This window comes from Camelus ferus, chromosome 1, assembly GCF_009834535.1.
Source record: "Camelus ferus isolate YT-003-E chromosome 1, BCGSAC_Cfer_1.0, whole genome shotgun sequence".
Classification (NCBI taxonomy): Eukaryota; Metazoa; Chordata; class Mammalia; order Artiodactyla; family Camelidae; genus Camelus; species Camelus ferus.
Window position 1 is genome coordinate 56,455,421 of NC_045696.1, and position 21,384 is coordinate 56,476,804.

General features: G+C 37.5%; 1 protein-coding gene across 1 annotated transcript; it reads right to left on the reverse strand.

Moving 5' to 3' along the window:
• Positions 1-433: 433 nt before the first annotated feature.
• On the reverse strand, positions 434-20,639 carry LRRC58 (leucine rich repeat containing 58). Its single transcript, XM_032480018.1, has 4 exons — positions 19,713-20,639; positions 10,052-10,180; positions 9,121-9,398; positions 434-6,336 (listed from the first exon to the last, which is right to left on the reverse strand). Exons 1-4 carry the CDS (start codon positions 20,210-20,212, stop codon positions 6,128-6,130), a joined length of 1,116 nt encoding a protein of 371 aa, XP_032335909.1. The 5' UTR covers positions 20,213-20,639; the 3' UTR covers positions 434-6,127.
• Positions 20,640-21,384: the final 745 nt, after the last annotated feature.

Consider the following 21,384-nt stretch of genomic DNA (forward strand, 5'->3'; position numbering starts at 1 on the left):
CTACATCCAGTGTTCTTTCTCTGAGCTGAGCTTTTTCCATTTCAGCAAATTTGAAACATCTGTTGTTTTATAAAGAGTGTTTCTTTCTTACCCACTCTGTTTACCTCAACTCATGATCAACCACAATACTCTTCCAAATTCTGGAATCTAGAATAATGTCAGGTGTTCTAGGGTCACCAAAATAATGGTACTAAACAATAAAAAATACTGTAATATCAATGTGCTCAGTTAATCCTATACCACTCTGATTCTGGACTAAATGCAGGAAGTTAACTGACCTTCATTAGCAAATCATTTCACCAATTTCTTTTTAGAGTATGCATCCATGGGTCTGTTAAGATTGTGAAAGCAGAAGGAACTCTAGTAGAAAGAACCTGGTCTAGTTCATCTTTTATCCTTTGCATGTAGTACGGAGAGCAAATGCCAATACACGTTTACTGTATTATTCATGTATTGAAAACATTCAATGAACGGATAAGCAATGGTATAGAGCAAGTAATCAGGCAAAAACCAACAGTATAAGGATTTTAGATTTTTTTTTTTAAAGTAAATGCTTGTCAATTAAAACTAAAACACTTTTACCCTTCCAGAATACAGAGTTAGATTCCCACAAAACATTTTTAATAAAATAAGGCACAATGTTTGATAAGGCAAAATTCACACAAAGGGTTCATATTAGATCACATTTTTTGGTGTGTCCTGGGGAAAAAAAAAAGGCGGTATAGAATTGAAGTAGCTTAAATATTCTTTTTAGAGCATTTACCATTGCAAGGTAATATATAAATTTGATTCAACAAACTTTATCTTGCCTTGAAAATAAAATTTAATTATTGAGTCATGTTGCTGAATTACATTTATTGTTACCATTGTTTTAAATATCTATATGCCTATATTCCTAATTCACAATATTTCAAATATAGAAAATTAAGAAATCAGATAATAAAAGGTAATTTGACTAAAGTAAAATTTCATATATTTTCAAATATCCTTTGTTGATAAAGTCCCAAACTTTGCAAAAAATTAAAATGGTTATTTAAAGTGTTTCTCCTATTATATTTTTATTTCTCATGAATACAAAGTGGGCTCAGAAATGCAACAAACACCAATTGCAGGCACACAGATCTCTCCATGACTGTTATAAAGTAACTGCTGAGGTTAATATTCCTTTTCAATAACACATTAATGTCAATCATTTAAATTAGTGAAAAGTCTCTTAAAACAGCAGTTGCAGACAGAAGAATTAACCAATTTAGCAATGTTTTTGTAGTACCAGCAAAAGTGATGTCAACGTTATCCCAGTTTCTTCCCCAAACTGGAATTAAGAATAAAATAAGTTTTATCCAATTTATTCACAGTCAAAGGAAGAAAGTAACTTCTGGTGAATGCACATAGTCTCTCCAGCCACGGCTTTCTGGTTCAATAGTATATAAATAACTTTCATTACTTATAAACTTTAACTAGACAGAATTTACTAGACAGAATACTGTCTCTTACGATAAATTGAGACTGACAAGTTAACTGCTAGGTAAAAGTCTAGTAGCACCCAAATCAGTATTACCCTGTGAGTATTCAATAATGTGTAATGTTTGTTAGTGAACTGCTATTTTCTGCATCAATTCTTAGCAAGTACGAACCAAGTAGAGACAGAAAAAGAATGGAGATATTTACATACAAAAAATTTAAAACATACCCCCGTTTTAATCTGGTATTACAAAGAAAGCCCTCACAAAATATGCTAGGCCTCATGGCAATAATGTCTTTACACGATGCTATTAATATGAAGCTGGTTAGGGACCTCTGCCATCCTTCAGTGGTAGCAAATATATTTTCTTTATAAAATAGTATGAAAGAGAATAATACCTGTTCACTGACTTTATTTCAGGGACCCTAACCCTTATGGCTTTGACCTTCTGTGACAGTATGCATGACTCAAATTCCCTCTCTAGAAGTCCTAAACTCACAGACATTAGGCCTAGTTTTAAGGAAAGGAGTCTCTCACGATCACAGTCATTTTCCCTCAAGTCAAATGTAAAGGGTCACGAAGCTGTCACATACAACCTGTTAAATGACACAGTTCCCCAAACTTGGGTCCAGAGTGGAAGATTTAAGGCATATACTTTCTAAGCACAACTGAAGGCACTGCTACCTTTAAAAAGGTCATGACTATAATAAAAATACAAAATTGGATGCTACTAAACTCATCAGATTAATATTCTACAGAATATGCTGGTTAGTTCAGGAACAGTGAAGGTCAAACACCTCTTTTCTACACAGAGGGAAATCACAACTAGGGATTACAGACCATGTTGCCTGAAACCTACGCAGCAGCCTCTGCTGTTGTTAAATGCTCAGCATAACTTCAAAGCTAGTTTGGACTAAATAGGAAGTGATACTTACACTGACATAACAAAATCACTACTTTGGATGAGAAGAAACAGGGTATTACGTATTTCTAAATAAATGTACCTTAAACTCATTTTATATACACATACTATATTTGATAAAAAGTTCTGCCTACAAAAGGCCTTATTATTTAGAATAACTTTTTATATAAATAGCTACTGCTAAAATGCTTTCTTTTACAAGATCAAATTTTATCTGCACTAATTATTTGTTTAGTATTTTTTCTTTTTTACACAGTGAAAAGGTAAACATTAACCAAGGGTGTACCACAAATTCCAGGTTAATGAGGTATTACTTTCTCCCTTTGGAAAGAGCAAGGTTGGCTGTAAGAAAATCCTATTATGTGCTGGCCCTTCACTACGGAGGGATGTGGATAATTGCCCAGTAGCAGATACTGAAGAAATTTAGTGATAAAGACTCAGATGGTAATTAGTGGGCCACTTAATTTTAAAACAATTCAATATAACTTAAAAAATTTTTCTTGGCTCAGGGATCTCCCTGAGTGTCTTTCCCTGCCCTGTGTTGTCTTTAGAGATTTCTTTCATTTAACACTCTAGCAATCAGCTCTTTCCTTGCCTTCTTTTGTTTAAAATTGGTATTTACAATGTTTAATAGAATTGGCCTGTAGTATTACACTGAACTAGTGCAGACTGCTTTTAACTTTACATTAGCACAAAGATTTCTCAAATTGGAGGTACAGCTTCTAATGCAAGTTTCTACTTATAAGTTTGTTAACTTAAAGTTCCAAATATCAAGAATTTTAGAATAAGAGATCCCTCCAGCATGAATCTAGAAGTAAAATACAAACAGTAACCCTCAGATCTACCTCCACACACAAACATAGGCAATACTGTTACAGCTTGTCCTTAGGTCAGCCAATCCCTGGCACCATGGAAGCAAAGTATTATATTAGTTAATCTTTCTATTTTCTAAACTCCTAGGACTATTTCACCAACTCAGTTTGGTGACTCTGAGAGAAATGGATTCTAGGAATAAGATTACTAAGAATGTTCAGTGTATCCATTTCAATTCCAAATATTAGCACTGAAGAATTTCATTCTAAACACACTAATGCTTTGGTTAAGTAGTTTTATCCACAGAAGTTTTGGTCATTAAAATTGTCCAAGTGTAGCAATATCAAAAACTTACAAACAAGTGACTTAGCAACTAGAGAGACTATCATTTAAAATTCATAATCAGCTGTATGACTCTGGAACTGATTATCTAGTTTCTAGATTACCAAGTCAATTTCTACAGTCACCAGTTAAACAGGGAAGGTAGGGAAAAGAAACAGGGAAAAGCTTACAAATTATTAGCAGCTCTTGTAAAAGGTTAAGTCAAAGATTAAAAAAAAGATAAAACTAACAGATAAAATGTAGATTTCAGTAAAAGTCACCAAAGACAGTTGCTTACTGATGAGAGATTTTCAAATGAACATATAGAGGAGCATGACAAACATTTTGATGAAAGATATTTTGCTGTATACTATGCTATATACATCTACATCACACAGCAAAGACTAAAAACTGCTTCCAGTTGGACCTATTTACATCCGTAAAAGATCAATCAGTATACCTTCTTTCTGGGAAGCTGGCAAGGTTTAGTACTGTATTTACATAGCTTCCCCTTTATTTCATAAAGGCTAACTCATAGAACATTACCCAAGCTGCTACTTAGATCAAACTGGGAATGAAGTAGGAAGTAAACTGAGGCATTTAAGCCAGAAAAATTTGGTCCTATCAATTTGAGTATTTTACTCTGAATACATTATTTACTTTCTATGAAAATACTTTATGTATCTTAACTAAGTCACTTACTTACAAAACATTTTGGGCTTCCACTTAGGCACTGCCTAAGTCTTTCACGAATCTGTGGTATGTAGCTTGCTGTGGCTCAAATGGAGGAGTAAACAAAGACGTTTTGTTACTTATATTTTATAATACAATTACCCACCTACTACTTTGCTAGGCAGTAGAAAGATACTAGGTTACTTCTACAGGCACAGAAAATTTCTGGATCAGAAGGAAAAAAAGACTCTTACTACAAGGTGAAGGGATTCAGTCTACAGCAGCGTTTCACAACTGCAGTCATGAAACTCTCATGATGTTTCATGAATTAATTAACATAAAATAAACAAACTATCCTACAATATATTTTCTTCTAAAATAAAAAATACATATATGACAAAAACCTAACATATGTACATATTATTACTATACAGCAATCTGCTTTTAAGAAATAGTGTGCCCCTGTCATGAATGCCAAAGTCAGAGGGCAGATCATCGGGATGTTCCAATGTGTTTCTGACTTGCATATTACTATATAGGTAATATTTACCAACTGTTAATGTTACTATAGATTAGTTATCTAATGGTTGCTAATACGCATTGTATATTTTCTTTTATAACATCAACTTATAGTTGTACTATTACTCAATTTTTATTGTATACTAAACTAGTTAAAAATTTGGTCGTTTCTACCAGCAATTTGTGAAAACATTTTTCTGCTATACTCTAAGGGTATTTTTAATACATTTAAAATATTTTATCAGTGTATTATTTTCAAAAAGTCCTCCATGGTTAAATTTGTTTTGGAAATTGTTCAACACAATGACTGCTATGCCCAACTTTATTTCACCTGTTGCAGTATTTCTCTAGTTTTCCTTTAAAAAGTAGAGGAAGTTACAATTTGGTACACATAGGCAAAGGAGTCACAGTCGACCTTTAAAACTTTTAAAATCATTTTCCCACTTCTTTAATGCAAGATATAAAGATACTTTCCTATCTTACAGTTTCTTTCTGTTAAAAGAAATCTGACAGATTTTTCCATTATAAACTATTATTCTGTCTTATGATGAACAGATTATCAGGATTGTGGCCTCCCATTAAGTATAAAAGTGATGTGCTTATAGAGATTCACTTCACGTTTAAACAAAAAATGAAGTTACAGTGACCGTGAGCTCAGATGTCAGATATACAGCTGTTCACCTACTTCTGTTAAAGCATATTTTGAAGTGTTCTGCATAGTATGTCAGGTTATAGGCTGCTCTGGTATCATTTCTTGAATAAAATTCTAAATCCTTGTTATAATTAAGGCACTGTAACAGTCATTGCTGGATTGTACAAGGGTAACAAAAATAATCATTTAGAACAAAGAAGCAGACTGAAGAATTTAAAACCCCATATAAAAGTTACATACCTTATTTTACCAGTCAGGTGAGAAAGGTTTAGGTCCTATGTAACCATCTGTGAGCTTATCTGAATAACTCTAATCTAGACATATGGGTAACACAAAAAAGGGCAACTAATCCTGTTATGGTATAGTGTTCAACTTAAACTCAAGGACAACTCTGGTAAAAATTACAGCATTGATCATTTCTTTCTTCATCTCAACTGCCACAAGTTATACCACTCATGGTTTATTATAGCACTGCTCTTCAGAACGTTCCATTCTGTGATATGATTCATGCAAAATTTGAGTGAAAATTGCAAACAGTTAGCCAAATTTGAAACTGCCATTCAGAGTGAATTACATTCAAAGAATCCAAAACATGGAACTGGACTCACTCCTGCTGAATGGCTAGAAACAAAATCTTTTACACCACTTCCCACTCTTGTCGTGGACATTCAAATGATGATAAGGCTTTTAGCAACCCTCAAAGTCTATTGTCTTTTATAACTACCTTTCTCAGTCTTCTAGAGTTTCATACCACCCTGCACCCTTTTCAACCAAGAAGAACTTTCTGCATTCTGTGTGCAGCCACACTAGCTTCATCTTCTGAGTCAGACTCGCTCTGGGAGGTGGAGCTGTGAGAGGCAGAACTGCAAGGGGAAGAGCACTCTGGCGAACACAAGTAGTGCATCAGGGGGAGGCGGTACTTCCCACAGAAGTCCACAAATTTAATTTGTCTGACGCAGCAATCAAAGTAGACTCCTGGAGAGAAGAAGGAATGGGTACAAAGTAATTACAAAGCAAAGAGCCACAGATTTCTTTTCAACCCTTCCTCCAGCATTCTGAAGAAATGTCTTTCAAGAATCTTTTGAGAATCTTAAGCAGAAGTAGTAGTTGCTTCCATAGCTGTTTATAGAAACACTGGAAGATCTTAAGAATAGCAATTTGACTGCAAAGAGAAAGCAAGGAGATTGATCTTACAGGGAGCAAGCGTTAAAAGGACACTGTTGACTTAGCTGGTTTTCTCTGGGTGACTTGGTGAACAGTGGCTGATGGAGATTACAGGATGCCTAAAGTGCCCTTTCTCCATCCCTTGGTTCACCCTTGGTTCTATCCTACAGTCAAGAAACAAACAAACAAAAAGCAAAACTCCTTCAATAATGATCATAAAGAATTAGTTGTCATACCCAAAAGTTGCAGAAAGGAGATGACTTTTGATACCCCTGATCTTATATACTGAGAAGGAAAAAGTAAAAGTAACAAAATGCCAACTTACATTTCCACAGGCTCTAAATCTACAGCTTCAAAGCTGTTTCACTAATGATCCCACTTGGCTTTTATGCAATATATATATTGCTAGGTAGACTGAAACTAGTATTCATCTCTTCTGATTCCTAATTTAATGCTCCTGAACAGTGGTCCTTCAATCAAGTAAAAATACAGCTAGAGATGAGAGGAAAGCAGAGGTTGCTGTGTTGTGGGCTTCAAGCTGCTCCTACTGCTAGATACGGCACATTTCTAACCCACGAAGGCTGTCACAGCAGTGGGGTCCCATCACCTCTCTGGAGAGGAATCTCAACCTCTTCACTCTACCTAAGGTGCCTCTGGCACAAGCTACTCTGTGTATATCAGATAAGGGACCAAAATAAAAAGATGTGATCCAAGTAAAGGAGAAACAATGATTCCTATTTATTTTTTTCCTGTTACTTCTCCATTAACTGTCTAATTTTCTGATCCTGTAGTAAGCTAGTATAACTCATAGTTTAAAAAGGAAAATTCATGGTGTATTATTTTGAGCAATTCAGGAAAGTAGACAAATTCAATAACACTAGTTAATCAATACTGACAATCCCTGAAAATGTGTTAGTTTCCTGAAAACGGAAGTAATAAATGAAACATTATAGAGTTACCATGAGCTAAAATAGTACAATACTATCTTGTCATTTGTAACATAGACTATACAAAGACAAAATATCTCACAAAACATAAAATTACTGTTGTTTAACTTTGAGTTCAATAACTAAGGAGTCTGAGGGGAAAATGGCAATGGTTTATTTCAGATATCTCAAATTTTAAGCTCATAATTTTAAGTATTTTTGTTCCTAAGATAAATAACGTATCAGTATACGAAAGAAGTCATTAAGAAACCATTAAAGAGAGAAAACAGAATTTTTGTAGAGGTCCATTTCTAGAAAAGATAGGTTCAAAGCAGAGATTAGATATGGACTACTTGAAGGCCTGGTGTGAGTGTTGTCTCACCACTATTAATGCCAACTTCAGAAAGGACAATCACAGAGAAAATCTTACGCACGTCTTATGTGGCACAGCACAGCAGCCTCTACTTCTAAGAGTAAGTGGCCAGAAATGGCCCAGAATAGTGTCATTTTTTCTTTTTTAAATCACCAGTGTCTTTTTTATCTTTTAATACTCTTTGAGAAACTTAAATCGCCTCTTTTATAGCAGTTTTCAAGGCATGATGGGACATACAGGGAAAACCTCAGCTGGCTCTGTTCATTATTATGCAGCATTTCCTCAGCACCTACATTTATCCTACAACAGTAAAAACCTTTCTGTACTCTTGTTACTTGGATTTTTCAAAAAGTAGTCTTTTATGAGGGAGCCAAAATAAAGTGACCTACTATCATTTACCAACCCACCACCACACACCCTGGCACTTCAGGCCCTTCGTAAAGTGGCCTCAACGTATCTTTTACTTGTCTCTCATTACTTCCCTCACTGTACATTTGAGCCAAATTATTACTCTTCCAACATTCTGTCCCACACTGTTTTGCCTCCAATTTTACTCTCCATCTGAAAAGTTTCCTATCCTCAATCTTACCCTATCAAAATTCAACTCACATGTCAAGAATTCTCTCATCTTTTCCAGATCTAATTAAATGTACTTTCTCCCTCCTCTGATTTCCAATAGGGTTTTGGATTCCTACTTTATTCTGTATCACATTATATCACTTAATTTTCTCCAAATGCTCTAAACTCAAGAAATTTTGAACCATGAATTTAAAAGAATATAAATTCCAGGGCACATTCTGAAACTGGCACACATTCAGCCTGTTCTCATACATCCTAAATCGTACTCTCCAAAGGTACCTGATACTCAGAGTGGTGAGTCTAAGAAAATGTCCTTAAACTAAATATGAAAGGTGGCCAAGCATTTTAGAGACTTTTTTTAAGGGAATCAGGACTGTTTATGCTTCTTCTTGTGTTTTCTCTCACGTTACCAACTTAACCTATCCTATGACAATTACAAGACAGGAGGAGACTTTCTGGTATTTCTGGGTATTTTCCTTGTGTATGAATCCTAAAGTACCATGAAAGGAAGGAATGAAGGAAGGTAGGGAAGGAGGGAGGAAGAAAGGAAGGAACCAAGAGAGGGTAAAATGTCTTACTTTCTGATAAAAGGGTAAAAAGGATAAGGGAAACAGAAGCAAACTGCCTTTCTCTGAAAGATAGCTAATTAAAACGACACAGATCATCAATTTAAAAGTAGCTAAATGAATAGGAAACAAAGACACTGAATTAACTTACCTCCGCACTTTGGGTTTGGGCAATTGCTGGCTGAACTCAAGTACCTAAGAAGATTCCCAGGAAGATCATAGGGAGTGTAGGAAATATTTCGAATTTTAATGGTCCGTGCAGCTAACTCCAGGAGAGTTGGAGGGTCATAGGTTAAATCTCTAACGAAACGAACAACCAATGGATTTCCTCGTAAACTCAATTCTTCCAAATGAATAAGGTTGAGGATCTCTCGAGGCAGGTATGTCAGCAAGTTATTGTGAAGACTGAGGGAACGAAGTGAATGTAACCTAGAATGAACAGAGTACAAAGTCAACAGCAGAAAGCAAGACAACTGCTGAGCAAGTTAAGTCAAAAACTCAATTTCCCCATAAGAACAGCAATTAAGATTAAGGTCAATGGAAACAAAATTAAAAAGTGCCGAAACTAAATCAGAGCCCAGATTTGTATTGCCATGAAGGACTTTTGTCCATGGAATCCTAGAGAGCTTAAAATATTTAGAGAATATTCTGATGTGCTGATATATACGCTAGATTGAAAGGGTTTTTTTTCCTACACGTGTTTTATCATTCAGATACCTAAAAAAGGAAAGATTTCAAATGTAACAGGAATTAAAATCCTTCACATTATCCTATCTAGGATAGGAATGCTTTGCATCAAATATAAAATCATAAAACCTGGGGAAATCTATGCCAAAGTAATACTCTATTTTTGATTATAGAAAAAAGGCTCAATCCACATTTTTAGAGTATCAGAGCCTTTAAAAGTAAAATTTTAAATAAGCAACCCAGTCCATAGCGAACCTCAGAATTTTAATTCTCACGTATCATTTACTTTGAGAACACTTAATTCGTTTTCACATATAAATCATGTGGATGAATGCAGGACAATAATTCCTAAGTATGGATCTCTGTGTATACATATACTGCCTGAAAATACTCACTGTGAAAGCTGAGGAGGCACACTTTGGATTTTATTATCACATAATACCAAATAATTTAGAGAAGACACATTTCCTAATTCTGGTGGAATTTCTTTGATGAAGTTTCCTCCAAGATACAAACACTCTAAACTGCAAAAATGAATGAACAAAAACAAAAAAATAAATAGAAGTTGGACAAGTACCCTGTTGTCTTATTATAATGAACACATATTGTTTATTCATGCAGATGTTTTACTTAGGATTTCTATGTTCTATACAGTTTCTGGAGAAATAATGTAATCTTCAGGGAGCTTATATTATAGGTAAGCAGACAAGACACATCAATGGTAGACAACATTATAATTACATGCAGAACAAGCCCCCAGATAAGCATAATGTGATTAAAATACCAAAATAAGCAGGACTACCCGTAAATGATACAGGAGTTTAGAAAGTAGAGAAATAAAAAAAGGACAAAGTAGCTCTGATTGAAAGGCTTCCTCAAAGTGCTGTGACTTCAGCAGGACCCTGAATTTGGCCCTTTTAAGGTAGGAGGAAAGAGAACACTTCAGGTTGGAAGAGAGGGCTTTTATGGGATAATGGGTACATCTTTTAACATGTAAGAGGAGAATTCATGTTGAGAAACCCAGAGATACAGCTGGAGAAAGGCCAGATTCAGGAACCCTGAATTCCATGCTGGTGGGCAACGGGAAAATCACTAGCCTTTTTTTTTGAAGACTGGAAAACCATGGCTGAAGTCTACTTCTTCTTTGCCCTCAGTATAGCAAATGCAGTCTTCAGAGGCTAACTAGATAAATTATGTAAAACCGAGCACTATCAGTGGCTTGCTCTCTGCCTTCTGAGACAGCCGGTACTCTTTCTACGGAGTGTGACCTACTTCTACTTTAACCACCCCCCGCTCCTCATGCCTTATGGCCTTTCTCTTGCCTTCTGAGATGGCCTACACTTTGTCTATGGAGTGTACACCTCCCTGAATAAATCTACTTTTATTTTTTTAAAAAAAGCCAAAACAAAAACTGACCACTATCATGAAATTAAAGTTCCAGATAATAATCCTGTTTTCCAATAAGTTGACAACATTTTAGACATAGTATATACTGTACCAAAATGTACTGCTAACTCCTTGTGGTGATGACTATAGGAAGGCTCTCTCCAAGATTTCTGCAGGGGGTGGCAGAATCAGTTCTTACTATATAAATACAAATAAAATGTATACACACAGACCTTTTCCATTACTATTTTACCTTTGTCTTCCTGTTAAATCTGCTAACTCAGTAGATACTCTCATTCTTTTAAGACACCTTTAAATGTAGGGAAAAACAGCCTGCTAAATTATTACCTACACTTCCTTCACCATTAAGAATTACCTGGAAAAAAAAAAAAAAGAATTACCTGGGATACTTTTAAACCTACAAAATCCAGGCTCCATCCAGATCCACTAAATCAAGAGTTCCAAGGGAAGGGCCTGAGAAGTGTCAGATTTTAAGGTGTATGGTGTAATGTTAAAAGAAAAAGTCAAATTACCCTGCAAAGTTATAGCTAATTACAATCTATAATCAGCATTTAAGAGCACTCCTGACTCTACAACCCTGCCAACACTTACCATTATCACCTGCTTTAACTTTTTTTCCTACTTTGTACTACTTGCTGGTGTAAAAATGGTATCATTCTGTTATTTTAATCTTCCCTAATTGTCAGTGAAGTTTAGCATCTTTTTATGTTTTGGGTCATTTGTACATCTTCGGAGAATTTCTTATTCCTATCCTTTACCCATTTTTCCTGTGGATTATATGGCTTTCTCTTATTAATTTGTTGAGAGCTTTGTTGTTGTTAAATACATGATCTACATAACTTTGTTCCTCTGTGGCCTAGAGCATGGTCTATTTTTGTTCACATTTTTATGTGGAAAACAATGTACAGCTACTAGGACTGAGCTTGTTAACTGTGCAATTCAAATTTTTTATAGTCTGTCTTATTTTGCCCTTTTACTCTGGTGGTTAGTCTCCCACCAGAACCATGGTGTTCCTTCTTCCCTTTATAGTTCTGTCAATTTTTGCTCTTTCCTCTCAAAATACGGAAGCTATACTGAAGATACATTCAAGTTCATGACTATTAAAACTTCATGTTGCATTGTTCCTTAAATCACATGAAGCATTTCTCTTTCTTCCTTCTAATCCATTTTGCCTTAAAATCTGTTTCCTCTGATTACGAATACTGCCTACTGGTTTTATTCTTTTCATTTAATCCTAGCTCCACTACCTACCAGTGTGGAGAAGTTGGGCCAGCTACTTAATCTCACTGTGCCCCAGCTTCCTCTTCTTTAATGGAATAACATTATCATATATCATATAAAGTGTCTAGTGGCACTAGGCACCTACCACGTGCCAGCCAGCATTCTAGGGAACACAGCGTGTAAGTAAGTTCTTGACCTTAAGAGGCTTTCATTTAGTGAAAGAGACAGACAGTAAACCAAAGAACGTATATATATCATGGCAGATAGCTTTAAGTGCTATAAAGAAAAAGGAAGGTAATAATCAGATGGTAATGGAAGTGATATTGTAAATACAGTGGTCAGAAAAGGTTTCTCTTAGGAGATGACACTTGAACATAGATCTGAATCAAATGATGGAGTAAGTACAATCATTGAGGTGGGAAACGCTGGGTGTGCTGAGAAAGAGCAACACAGCCAGCGTGGGTACATCAGGGTGACAGAGGTGGGAGAGTGGTGGTCGGAGAGGTCATAGGTAGCCTGGGAAGGCCAGATCACAGAAGACCCTTCAGGCCTCAGCAAGGATTTTGAATTTTATCCTAGGTAGGAAGGGTTCTTAACGAAGGTTGGTTGTGTAATTTGACTTACACTTTGGAAGGATCACTTTGGTTATCGTATGGAAAACGGACTGGGGGAGTGGCAGGGAGAGGCAGTGCGATGGGAGAGGTGGGGTCAGAAAGGCCAGAATGGCGCCTAATGCAGTCAGCCCAGATGTGAAATGATAAGAGACTTGCCTGGTACATCTTCTTTTATCCCTTACCTTTTAACATATTGGGGTGTTTCTATTTTAAGTGTAACTCTTAGAAACAGTGTACAACTTGATTGTTGATATGTTTACACTTGTGTTTTCTATTATCATGGTGTATCTCAACATCTTTTTCTCTTCATTTCTGCCTCTTGTTGTGTTCACCAAGTTTCCTTTTGCCCCCCTCTCCTGCTGTTGTTTTGAACTGTATATGCTATTTCTATTTTGCTTGAAGTTACCCCTTCAGTTTCCTTTGCTCTCCCTCACTCCCAAACACACATCCATGCTCCCTTCTGTCATCTTCATATCATCATCTAGAATTAGTTCCGCCTTGATTTGAAAATAAATTTAAATTTATTTTTTCCCAATCAATAATTATTCAGATTCATCAATATATTTTACAAATTTCTTTGTTCATCACTGTTTTTGGCACTTGCAATTTCTTTACAAATTCATTTTTCTTAGAGTTCATCCTTCAGAATTTCTTTCAGTAAGGACTCACAGTTGTTAATTTTTGAGTCCTTTATCTCTGATGTTTTTATATTTTCCCCCCTCACATTAGAAATAATAGCTTGGCTGAGCATAAAATTCTAGGTTGACAGTTACTTTTCCTTAGCACTAGGAAGACACTGTTCTGTTAACTTATTATAGCCCATATTACTGTTATCCCTTTGTAGGTAATCTGCTTTTTTTTTTTCTTATCAGGACTTTCTAGGATCCTTTTTTTTTAATCCTTATGGTTCTAAAGTTTTATGATGATGTGTTAAGATATCAGTTTGGAGTGCACTCTTTCTTTAATTGTGGGCAACTTAGCTACGATTACTTCCAGAATTGCCTTTCCTATGTTCTCTCTATTCTCCTAGAATTCCCAGCAGTTTGAACTTTAGGATCTAGTTTCCATGTCTCTTAACATTTCTTTCATACTTTCCATTTCTTTATCTTTTTGTGCTGCATTCCAGGAGAATACCTCAGTAAGATCTAGCTTACTAATTCACTCATCAGCTGACTTCAATCTATCACTCAGCCTATTGAATTCAGAATTGTATATTTTTATTTCTAGAAATTCAGATTAGGGTTTTTCACAGATGTCAGCTGTAAAACTTCTTATTCTTGTTTCACTGCTGAAGTTCCTTCTTTTCCCTCTCTGAAGTTGGGAAACATACTTACTTTAAAGTCCTTAACAGATTGCCTTATATGTATTTTCTCAGGTACAATTTCTTCCATTTGTTGAACTTATCTGAATTTCACAATCTCAGCCTTCCTTGATGTGTGGTGATTCAAAAAGCCAATTTTAATCTGAAGTTTTGTCATTTAAAAAATACATTAATGACACTTTTTTTCTGTTTCTTATTGTGTACATCTTTTCAAAATCGCATTTCTCTCTTTAGGTTTATAATGCTTAGTAAAAGTAAGCAGAAAACTTTAATCCCAATTGGGTATTTTTTTTCTTTTAAGGATTTCTTTGTATAAAAAATCAATGGTCTGATACAAAACTGAATTCCCCTATACATGTATTTAAGCACTGGTGCAAAATGTTTCTAGGCAGGATTTTTGGATCTTATGGTATGTTACTGCTCAGTTACTTAGAAATTTGTTTTTCAATGATGAGAGCTCCTAGAATGGGAACAGAGTAGAGTAGAATATTTGGAGTCCAAACACAGAAACTATCCTGGAAAAACAACTATTTTAATGAGACCATTGGGGGAAAAAATTTAGCAAATTTGGAAGTCCTCTTATAAAGGATTCAATTGTTAAATAACAACTTGCAATTTAGTCCAGTGAGGGAGAAAAGAAGATAAAGTAAGCAAAGGGAAGAGTGAGTCTGAGAGCAAATATAGACATTGTCCTATTTGTTTAAGTCAAGAACTAAGAGAAACTAGTCAGTAAACCGGTCAGTTACTACCCAATGTCTTCTCTAATGTTTTGGAATGTGTGAGAAGGTACACAGACAGAAAAGAAGCCAAACCTTAGTAATTACTGTGACTTTGGCAGAGAAAGATCCAATGTTCTAAAATATAACCAAGCCCATGATTTCAAAATCATATAAATCTCTTTTGCAACTGTTAGGTATCATCAATAGAGTACACAATCAGCATATTAAATTTACATTTTAAGGCTTATTTCTCACAAACTCAAATAATTTCCAAAGTTCTTGGACTCAAAGCCTTTCAGTGATTTGCGGGGATTTCTAGAACACTACCATTTCCAAACATGCTTTTCTATAAGAAGAGAGGAAATTACTGTTGAGTTTAAAGCTATAGTGTTTAAAACTATAGTGTTTAAAAGTTCTTATGTATGTGAAAACTGCACCTCTGTTAATCAAGCTTGGAACAACTCAATTCTTTCGGTGTCTGACAAATACGAAAAGCAGGAAAATCATTCAGAAAAATTTATTGAAGAATTTTTCATTTCTTTTTTGTTTAGGGTTAACAGACCACCTTCAGATTTTATTTCCCTGAAGAGTATCTCACCTCTCCAATCTTTAGGCATGCTGAAGTGGATGCCTTTCCTCTAGCAAGGGCCAATGACACCCTGAAAAAATACACTAGGTTCCCTCAGTGCCAATCAACTTTAACCACAGGTATAAGTAGGAAATGTTTTGCTTCTCCACCCAAATAAAAATGACATTAAATGTAACAAAAATACACATGAGTCCTATACTATGGTTGGTTGAAGAGAGATGGAATTTAAAAAGAAACAGGTTTGTACACAAAGAGGCAGAAAACAGAAAATAAGAGAAACAAACATAAGAACTATACACTGTAATTAAAGTAAGTTGTTTTCTTGAGGTAGTATCCCCGTATTAAGTGATTTTCAAATACTCACCACAGGTTTTTAAAATACATTATATACTCAAAAGTAGAAGCACAAATGGAGGAATCATCTCTCGGTACTTGCCCCAAACTAGGCAATGAAAGAAAGAAGTCAGCAGGAAGAAGCTGAGAGCCAGAGAAAAACTCAGTATGTGATTCTAAATGGGGAAAGAGTTTTTATTAAACTCTACTGCATTCTACTTATCATTTAGCTGAGTCACCTCTTTTGTAAGATATCAACCTAGTGTAAGATATTACACTAGCTTCAAAACATTCTAGGACATTAACATTTAGCTTTTATTTCTATCACAATTCTTGTATCTTTAATTTCTAAAACCATATCAGGCAGACAGTGAGAGAGGGGTCATGAAAAGAAAAAGGCAGGCATTACTTGAGAAGAAAAGATTGTGGGGAATAGTAGCAATGAAACTCACTTGTGCTCAAACCTACTCTCCAAATGTTTAGCATCCTGGATGCCAAACAACCCTGAAGCTTTTGTTTTCTTAAATAAAGTCTATTACCCATTGGGTGATAAGTTATTAAACTTGTCCTCAATTAATGGCTGAGCTAGTTAAGGGGAATAAAAGGTAAGAATTCAAAAAAAAAAAAAAAAAGAAACAGGTCAAAATATGAATTACACCTATTTTTTTAACATTATAAAAACAAAAACTAGTTTGTCCACATACTAGCCAAACAGTTACTATATCTACTTGTTGAAGAATAACCTCATATTTTGATGGGAAGAATCTACATCCACATCCTCATGATTCACATCAAGCCTAATTTACTCTAAGGGAATGAAGTTAATCATAAAAATAAGATTTTCACCACCTACTTATTTGTTATACTTCAAAATTATCTTTCAGAAACCACTTTTTAAAAATTTTGCCAGTAGGGAAAATGATGAACAGAGTACAGAAAACATACATGAAGACACCCTGCTAAATCTGGAGAGGTCAACTACACCAATTAAGTTAGGAGTATTAATTTGTTATTCCTTCCTGGAATGATGGAGGGTGGGGAGAAAGGGGACCTTTACATGGATTATACACTCCGAATTATTTTTTAAATTGTTGTTAAAGAGGGTAGATATATTCTTAATGTCCAAAACACCTGACTTGGTGTTATAAGCCACACGGCATACATCAAGGTTATCAATGAGGTCTAGGGAGTTCACATATATTCTAAGAAGAAGATGGTGTTCTTGGGCAGGTCCCTTAGGGTTTGAGTGACTGAACCTCCATCTCTACACTTCTGAAGCTTTAATGTATTATTTGAGTAGTCAGTAATAAGGAGCATTTGAGGGTTGAACCACATGAATCTGTCACTATCTGGCCTCAAGCAAGCCACTGATACTAAATCTCAGTTTCTTCATCTGGAAAAAGAAGGGGGTGAATCAGGCCAGTTGCCAGCTGTTTCTATTTTTCTAAGAGTATATTTCTACATAACTATTTTGCCTACATTAAACCAGAGTTTACATTTGGAGCATATAATCTAAAACTTAAACTAATTCTTACCAGTAAAGAGAAATGGAACATAGAACTGAAAAATAAAAACACTAACATAAAAGAGCCTACACACAACTGGAGACAAAGGTACTATGATCAAAAACCATAGCTGGTAGCCCAGAAAATCAGGTCAATCAGGCAAATGGCTTTGGCCAATCCTCCTGATCACATATACAACAGAAGTCGAGAATTAGGTTCTAGCCCTACTCTGTCACTGTGGAAAATTCATGACTTTGAAGTCAGAGATTCCAAAAGTCAAATCCAGTTCTACCACTCACTGATTTTGTGATCTTACTACTTTATATCTCAGCACCTGAGTTCCTTCCTCACATCTCACAGAGTCATTGTGAGCCTTAAAAAGCCTATTTAGAGCATCTACAGCAGGGCTAACTGCATTGTAAGTACTCAATAAGTGGGATTTTTGCCTACCTTTCCCTCCATGGGATGGAAATAATATTTTCTCTGGGTTTTTCTTAAGAAAATTCAAATGAGAATGTTGAAATTACATAACATCAAAATTAGAAGAAACCAAGACTGTCAATTTTGTATCTAAATCTCTCTCCAACCCTTCTATTTCTTACTATCTCTCCTACCATTACCCTGGTATAAGCTACCATTATCTCTCATTCTACTAGAATAGAAGTTCTATTCTCCACCTTCCAACTAGCCCTCAAAATCTCTTCTCTCCCCACCCTCTTCCCACTCCATTCCTGCAAAGCAACGAGACAGATGTGCTTTTCAAAAACTCTTTCATGAGTACTTAGAATAAGTACTTATCATGGCCTTCAAGACACTACCAAATTTATATTTGCCACTTTCCCTCTTGGTCACTTCCTCATTATGCTCTAGTACAATGTCCTCCTTTCAAAATTTTGGCCTTCAGTCATTCCTGCCTCTGGGCTTTCTTTCACACATGCTGTTCCTTCCACCTGGACTGATACCATCCCACCCTCTCCTGGTTAACTCTTACTCTTCCTTTAAAAGCTCAATTCTAATGTACTTGCTCAAAGACCAAACTAAGTTAATTGCATTTCAAGGCACTCTGTACTTCTTCATAGAACTTATGACAACTGAAATTAAATAATGAAGTTTACAGTTACGTGTTTAACGTCTCCTCTGTCAGTATGCTCCATGAAGGCAGGATCACATACACCACTGTTCCCCAGCACCTACGACAGTACCTGACACAGGGTAAGTGCTTGATAAAAATCTGTTAGTGAGTAAACAAAGGAACATCTTGTCTGAATGCTTCATTTTGCTGATTAGGAAGCTATAGGATATGTTAAGTGACTTGCCCAAGGCTGGGACACCAAGAGTTCTCATTCTCAGGGCAGTGTTCTTTTACTACTCTTCAATTTTGAAGTCTCTTACAGCCCTGATATTCTGGTATCTCAGAAAATGCAATAAAGAATGAAAATATTTTGCAGGTGGAAGATACTTTTTTTTTTCATTTTGGACAATACACTTGCTCTTGCTTTACTCCTCACTCCCCGGCAGGGCACCTTTAGGGGACTTTTGTTATCCTGCTTCTCTGCTTCCTCCTTTCATTTAACTCAGCATATATTCACTGAATAATCTAGTAGATGAGCCAGATCTGTAAACAAGAAATTATAATCAATAAGCCAAGTGCAATGGCAGGATGAATGAGATACTGAACAAGTACAGTTTAGGCATTAATTAATTGTTGTCCAGGAAGCAGTAAAGGAAACAAGACATAACCCTTGAAACAGATTTTGAAAGAGGAATAGGATCTTGCCAGGTGCAGACAATATTCTGGGCAAAAGAACATCACATGTACCAGAGGCATTGTATCCATTCTACACACATTTGGTGAGTGCCTACAAGGTGCTGGTACGCTCAGTGAATTCCACAGAGTATTGCTGGCATTGTTACATACAAGACAGAGCAGGAAATGGAGTGGAAAAGAAGGGTGAGATCAGAGTACCTTGTATGTCACGCTGAAAGACATAAACTTTGATCTACAGGCATGGAAAACCACATGAGACCTAGGGGCAAGTAAGTGACAACTTCAGATTTACATTTGTTTGAGTATGTACTCAGTTCGGATCACTTCCCACACCCTAGAAAGACGACAGAAAAACTGCCTCGAAATTCTGCATAGGGCAAACACAACAACCCAAACGGGGTCACACCCACGGTCTTATTAGATCTTCACTACTCGCAGAGTTGGCAGGGTAGTGACCACAGTCAGAGTTCAAGAAAGAGCCTGGACGAAGACAGGTCCGTCACAATCGTGACAACCGAAGGCGCCAAGAGCAGGCGCGGGGCCCCGGGCCTCCCTGCTCTCAGGCAGGCACCAGCTCACCTCCTCAAGTTCTCGATCTCGGCCGGGATGCTCTGAAGTTGGTTGCCGCCCAAGCTGAGGGTCTGCAGCGCGCGCAGCTCCAGCAGAGAGGCGGGCACCTCCTGGAAGCAGTTTCCGCTGAGGTTGAGCACCTGGAGGCTGCGGCAGAGCGGCGACTGGGCCAGGCCCTTGGGCAGCGCGCCGGGCCCGCCAAGCCGGTTGTTCTTGGCCAGCAGCGTACGCAGGCCGCGCAGCGCCAGCAGCTCCGGCCCCAGCGCGGTCAGCGCGTTGCCGCTCACGTCCAACAGCTGGAGATGCGGGAAGCCGTTGCCCAGAGCCCGCGGCAGCGACACCAGACGGTTGTGCGGCAGCAGCAGCCGCAGCAGAGCCTCCCGCGCGCCGCGCCGCTCCTCGCCCCGCGCCTCCAGCTCCGACTCCAGGGTCTCGGGGGACACGCTAAACCGGGACAGATTCAGTTCCGCCTCTCCGGCCGCGATCACCGCGGCTCCGGCCTCCTCCATCCCAGCCGCCTCACCGGGCCGCGCGCGACCCACAGGCCGGGAGCTCCGCGGCGCCCCGGAACCTGAACCGAGGGCTGCGTCGGAAGTGGCGCCGGCGGGCGCTAACCTCGCGCGCCCCCGACGAGTCACGGGACGCGACGCGAGGCGGCCGGGTGCGCGCGCCGCTCCGGGACCGGGACCGGGCTCCGCCTCCCGCGGCGCGCAGCGCAGAGAGGGTGCGCCGGGCGGGGTCGGAGACCCGGCGGTCCCAGGGATTACTCTGCGCGGCCTGCTGAGTTTGGGCGGCCGCGCTTTATAGTCCTTGCAGTCTGGTGACCTGTCTCCGGAGTCAAGGACCGCCCCAGTAAACAGCCGAGGATAGTTTGGTTTTTTGGCTTTGAGGGTTCGCGCGTCATGATGCACCGCCCACTTGGTTCCCGGTTTAGGAGTGGGGCCCCTAGTCTGCGGGGTCGGCGAGAACACAGGAATTCAGTGGTGGTTCAGCTCCATGACAGCAAGCCCCAGGAATTTTTAAGTCCCAGGATTAACCAAGACGACTTTGAAGTGCGAAGACAGCTGAACTAGAAATCAGAACTCTTGATCTTACCTCGGGTCAGCCTTGTTTCCTCCGACAAGGGATTTGATTTCTGTATCTCTATCCATAAAACATCCTTGCCTTGCTTGCCCTACAGGATTAAAAAAAAAAAAAGCATTTTAAAAGGAATGTCTGTCAAATAAGGACGTTTCGCCATTTTAGCTGTAGAAGTACTTCTGCGGGTTTTTTTAGTTTAAGTTGTAGTGGCTAGAAATGAATTTGGGAGCCACGGAAGATTTTTTTGTTAATTTGAAATAGCTCAATTTTATTGATCGGTTTAAGAACACAGAAAGCATTGAGATTTTACTTCAAGTTGAAACTACAACTTAACTGGGAAAATCCTGACTGGCTTTAATTTAGGACTTCCAATTAACATATTTTTTCCCTTGCCTTAAACTCAGTCTTTCCTGAAATTACTTTTTACAATTTTGAAAATCATGAATAGAAATGAGGAAAATATTTAGCGTATTTTTACAAAGCTAATGCATAAAATATTCAAAGATTGTTCATAACCAGTGCCATTAAATTGCTTTCTTCCTAAAAAGGGAAATAAAGTAACTTTTTTCTTGCCAGTCGTTGGTGTGGGAAACTTTATGCT

Coding starts and splice junctions, on each gene's coding strand:
- LRRC58 (XM_032480018.1), bottom strand. CDS start 20,212: ATGGAGGAGGCCGGAGCCGCGGTGATCGCGGCCGGAGAGGCGGAACTG. Junction 10,181..19,712: donor GAGATCGAGAACTTGAGGAG/GTGAGCTGGTGC, acceptor TCATTTTTGCAG/TTTAGAGTGTTTGTATCTTG. Junction 6,337..9,120: donor CCCAAACCCAAAGTGCGGAG/GTAAGTTAATTC, acceptor TCTTCTCTCCAG/GAGTCTACTTTGATTGCTGC.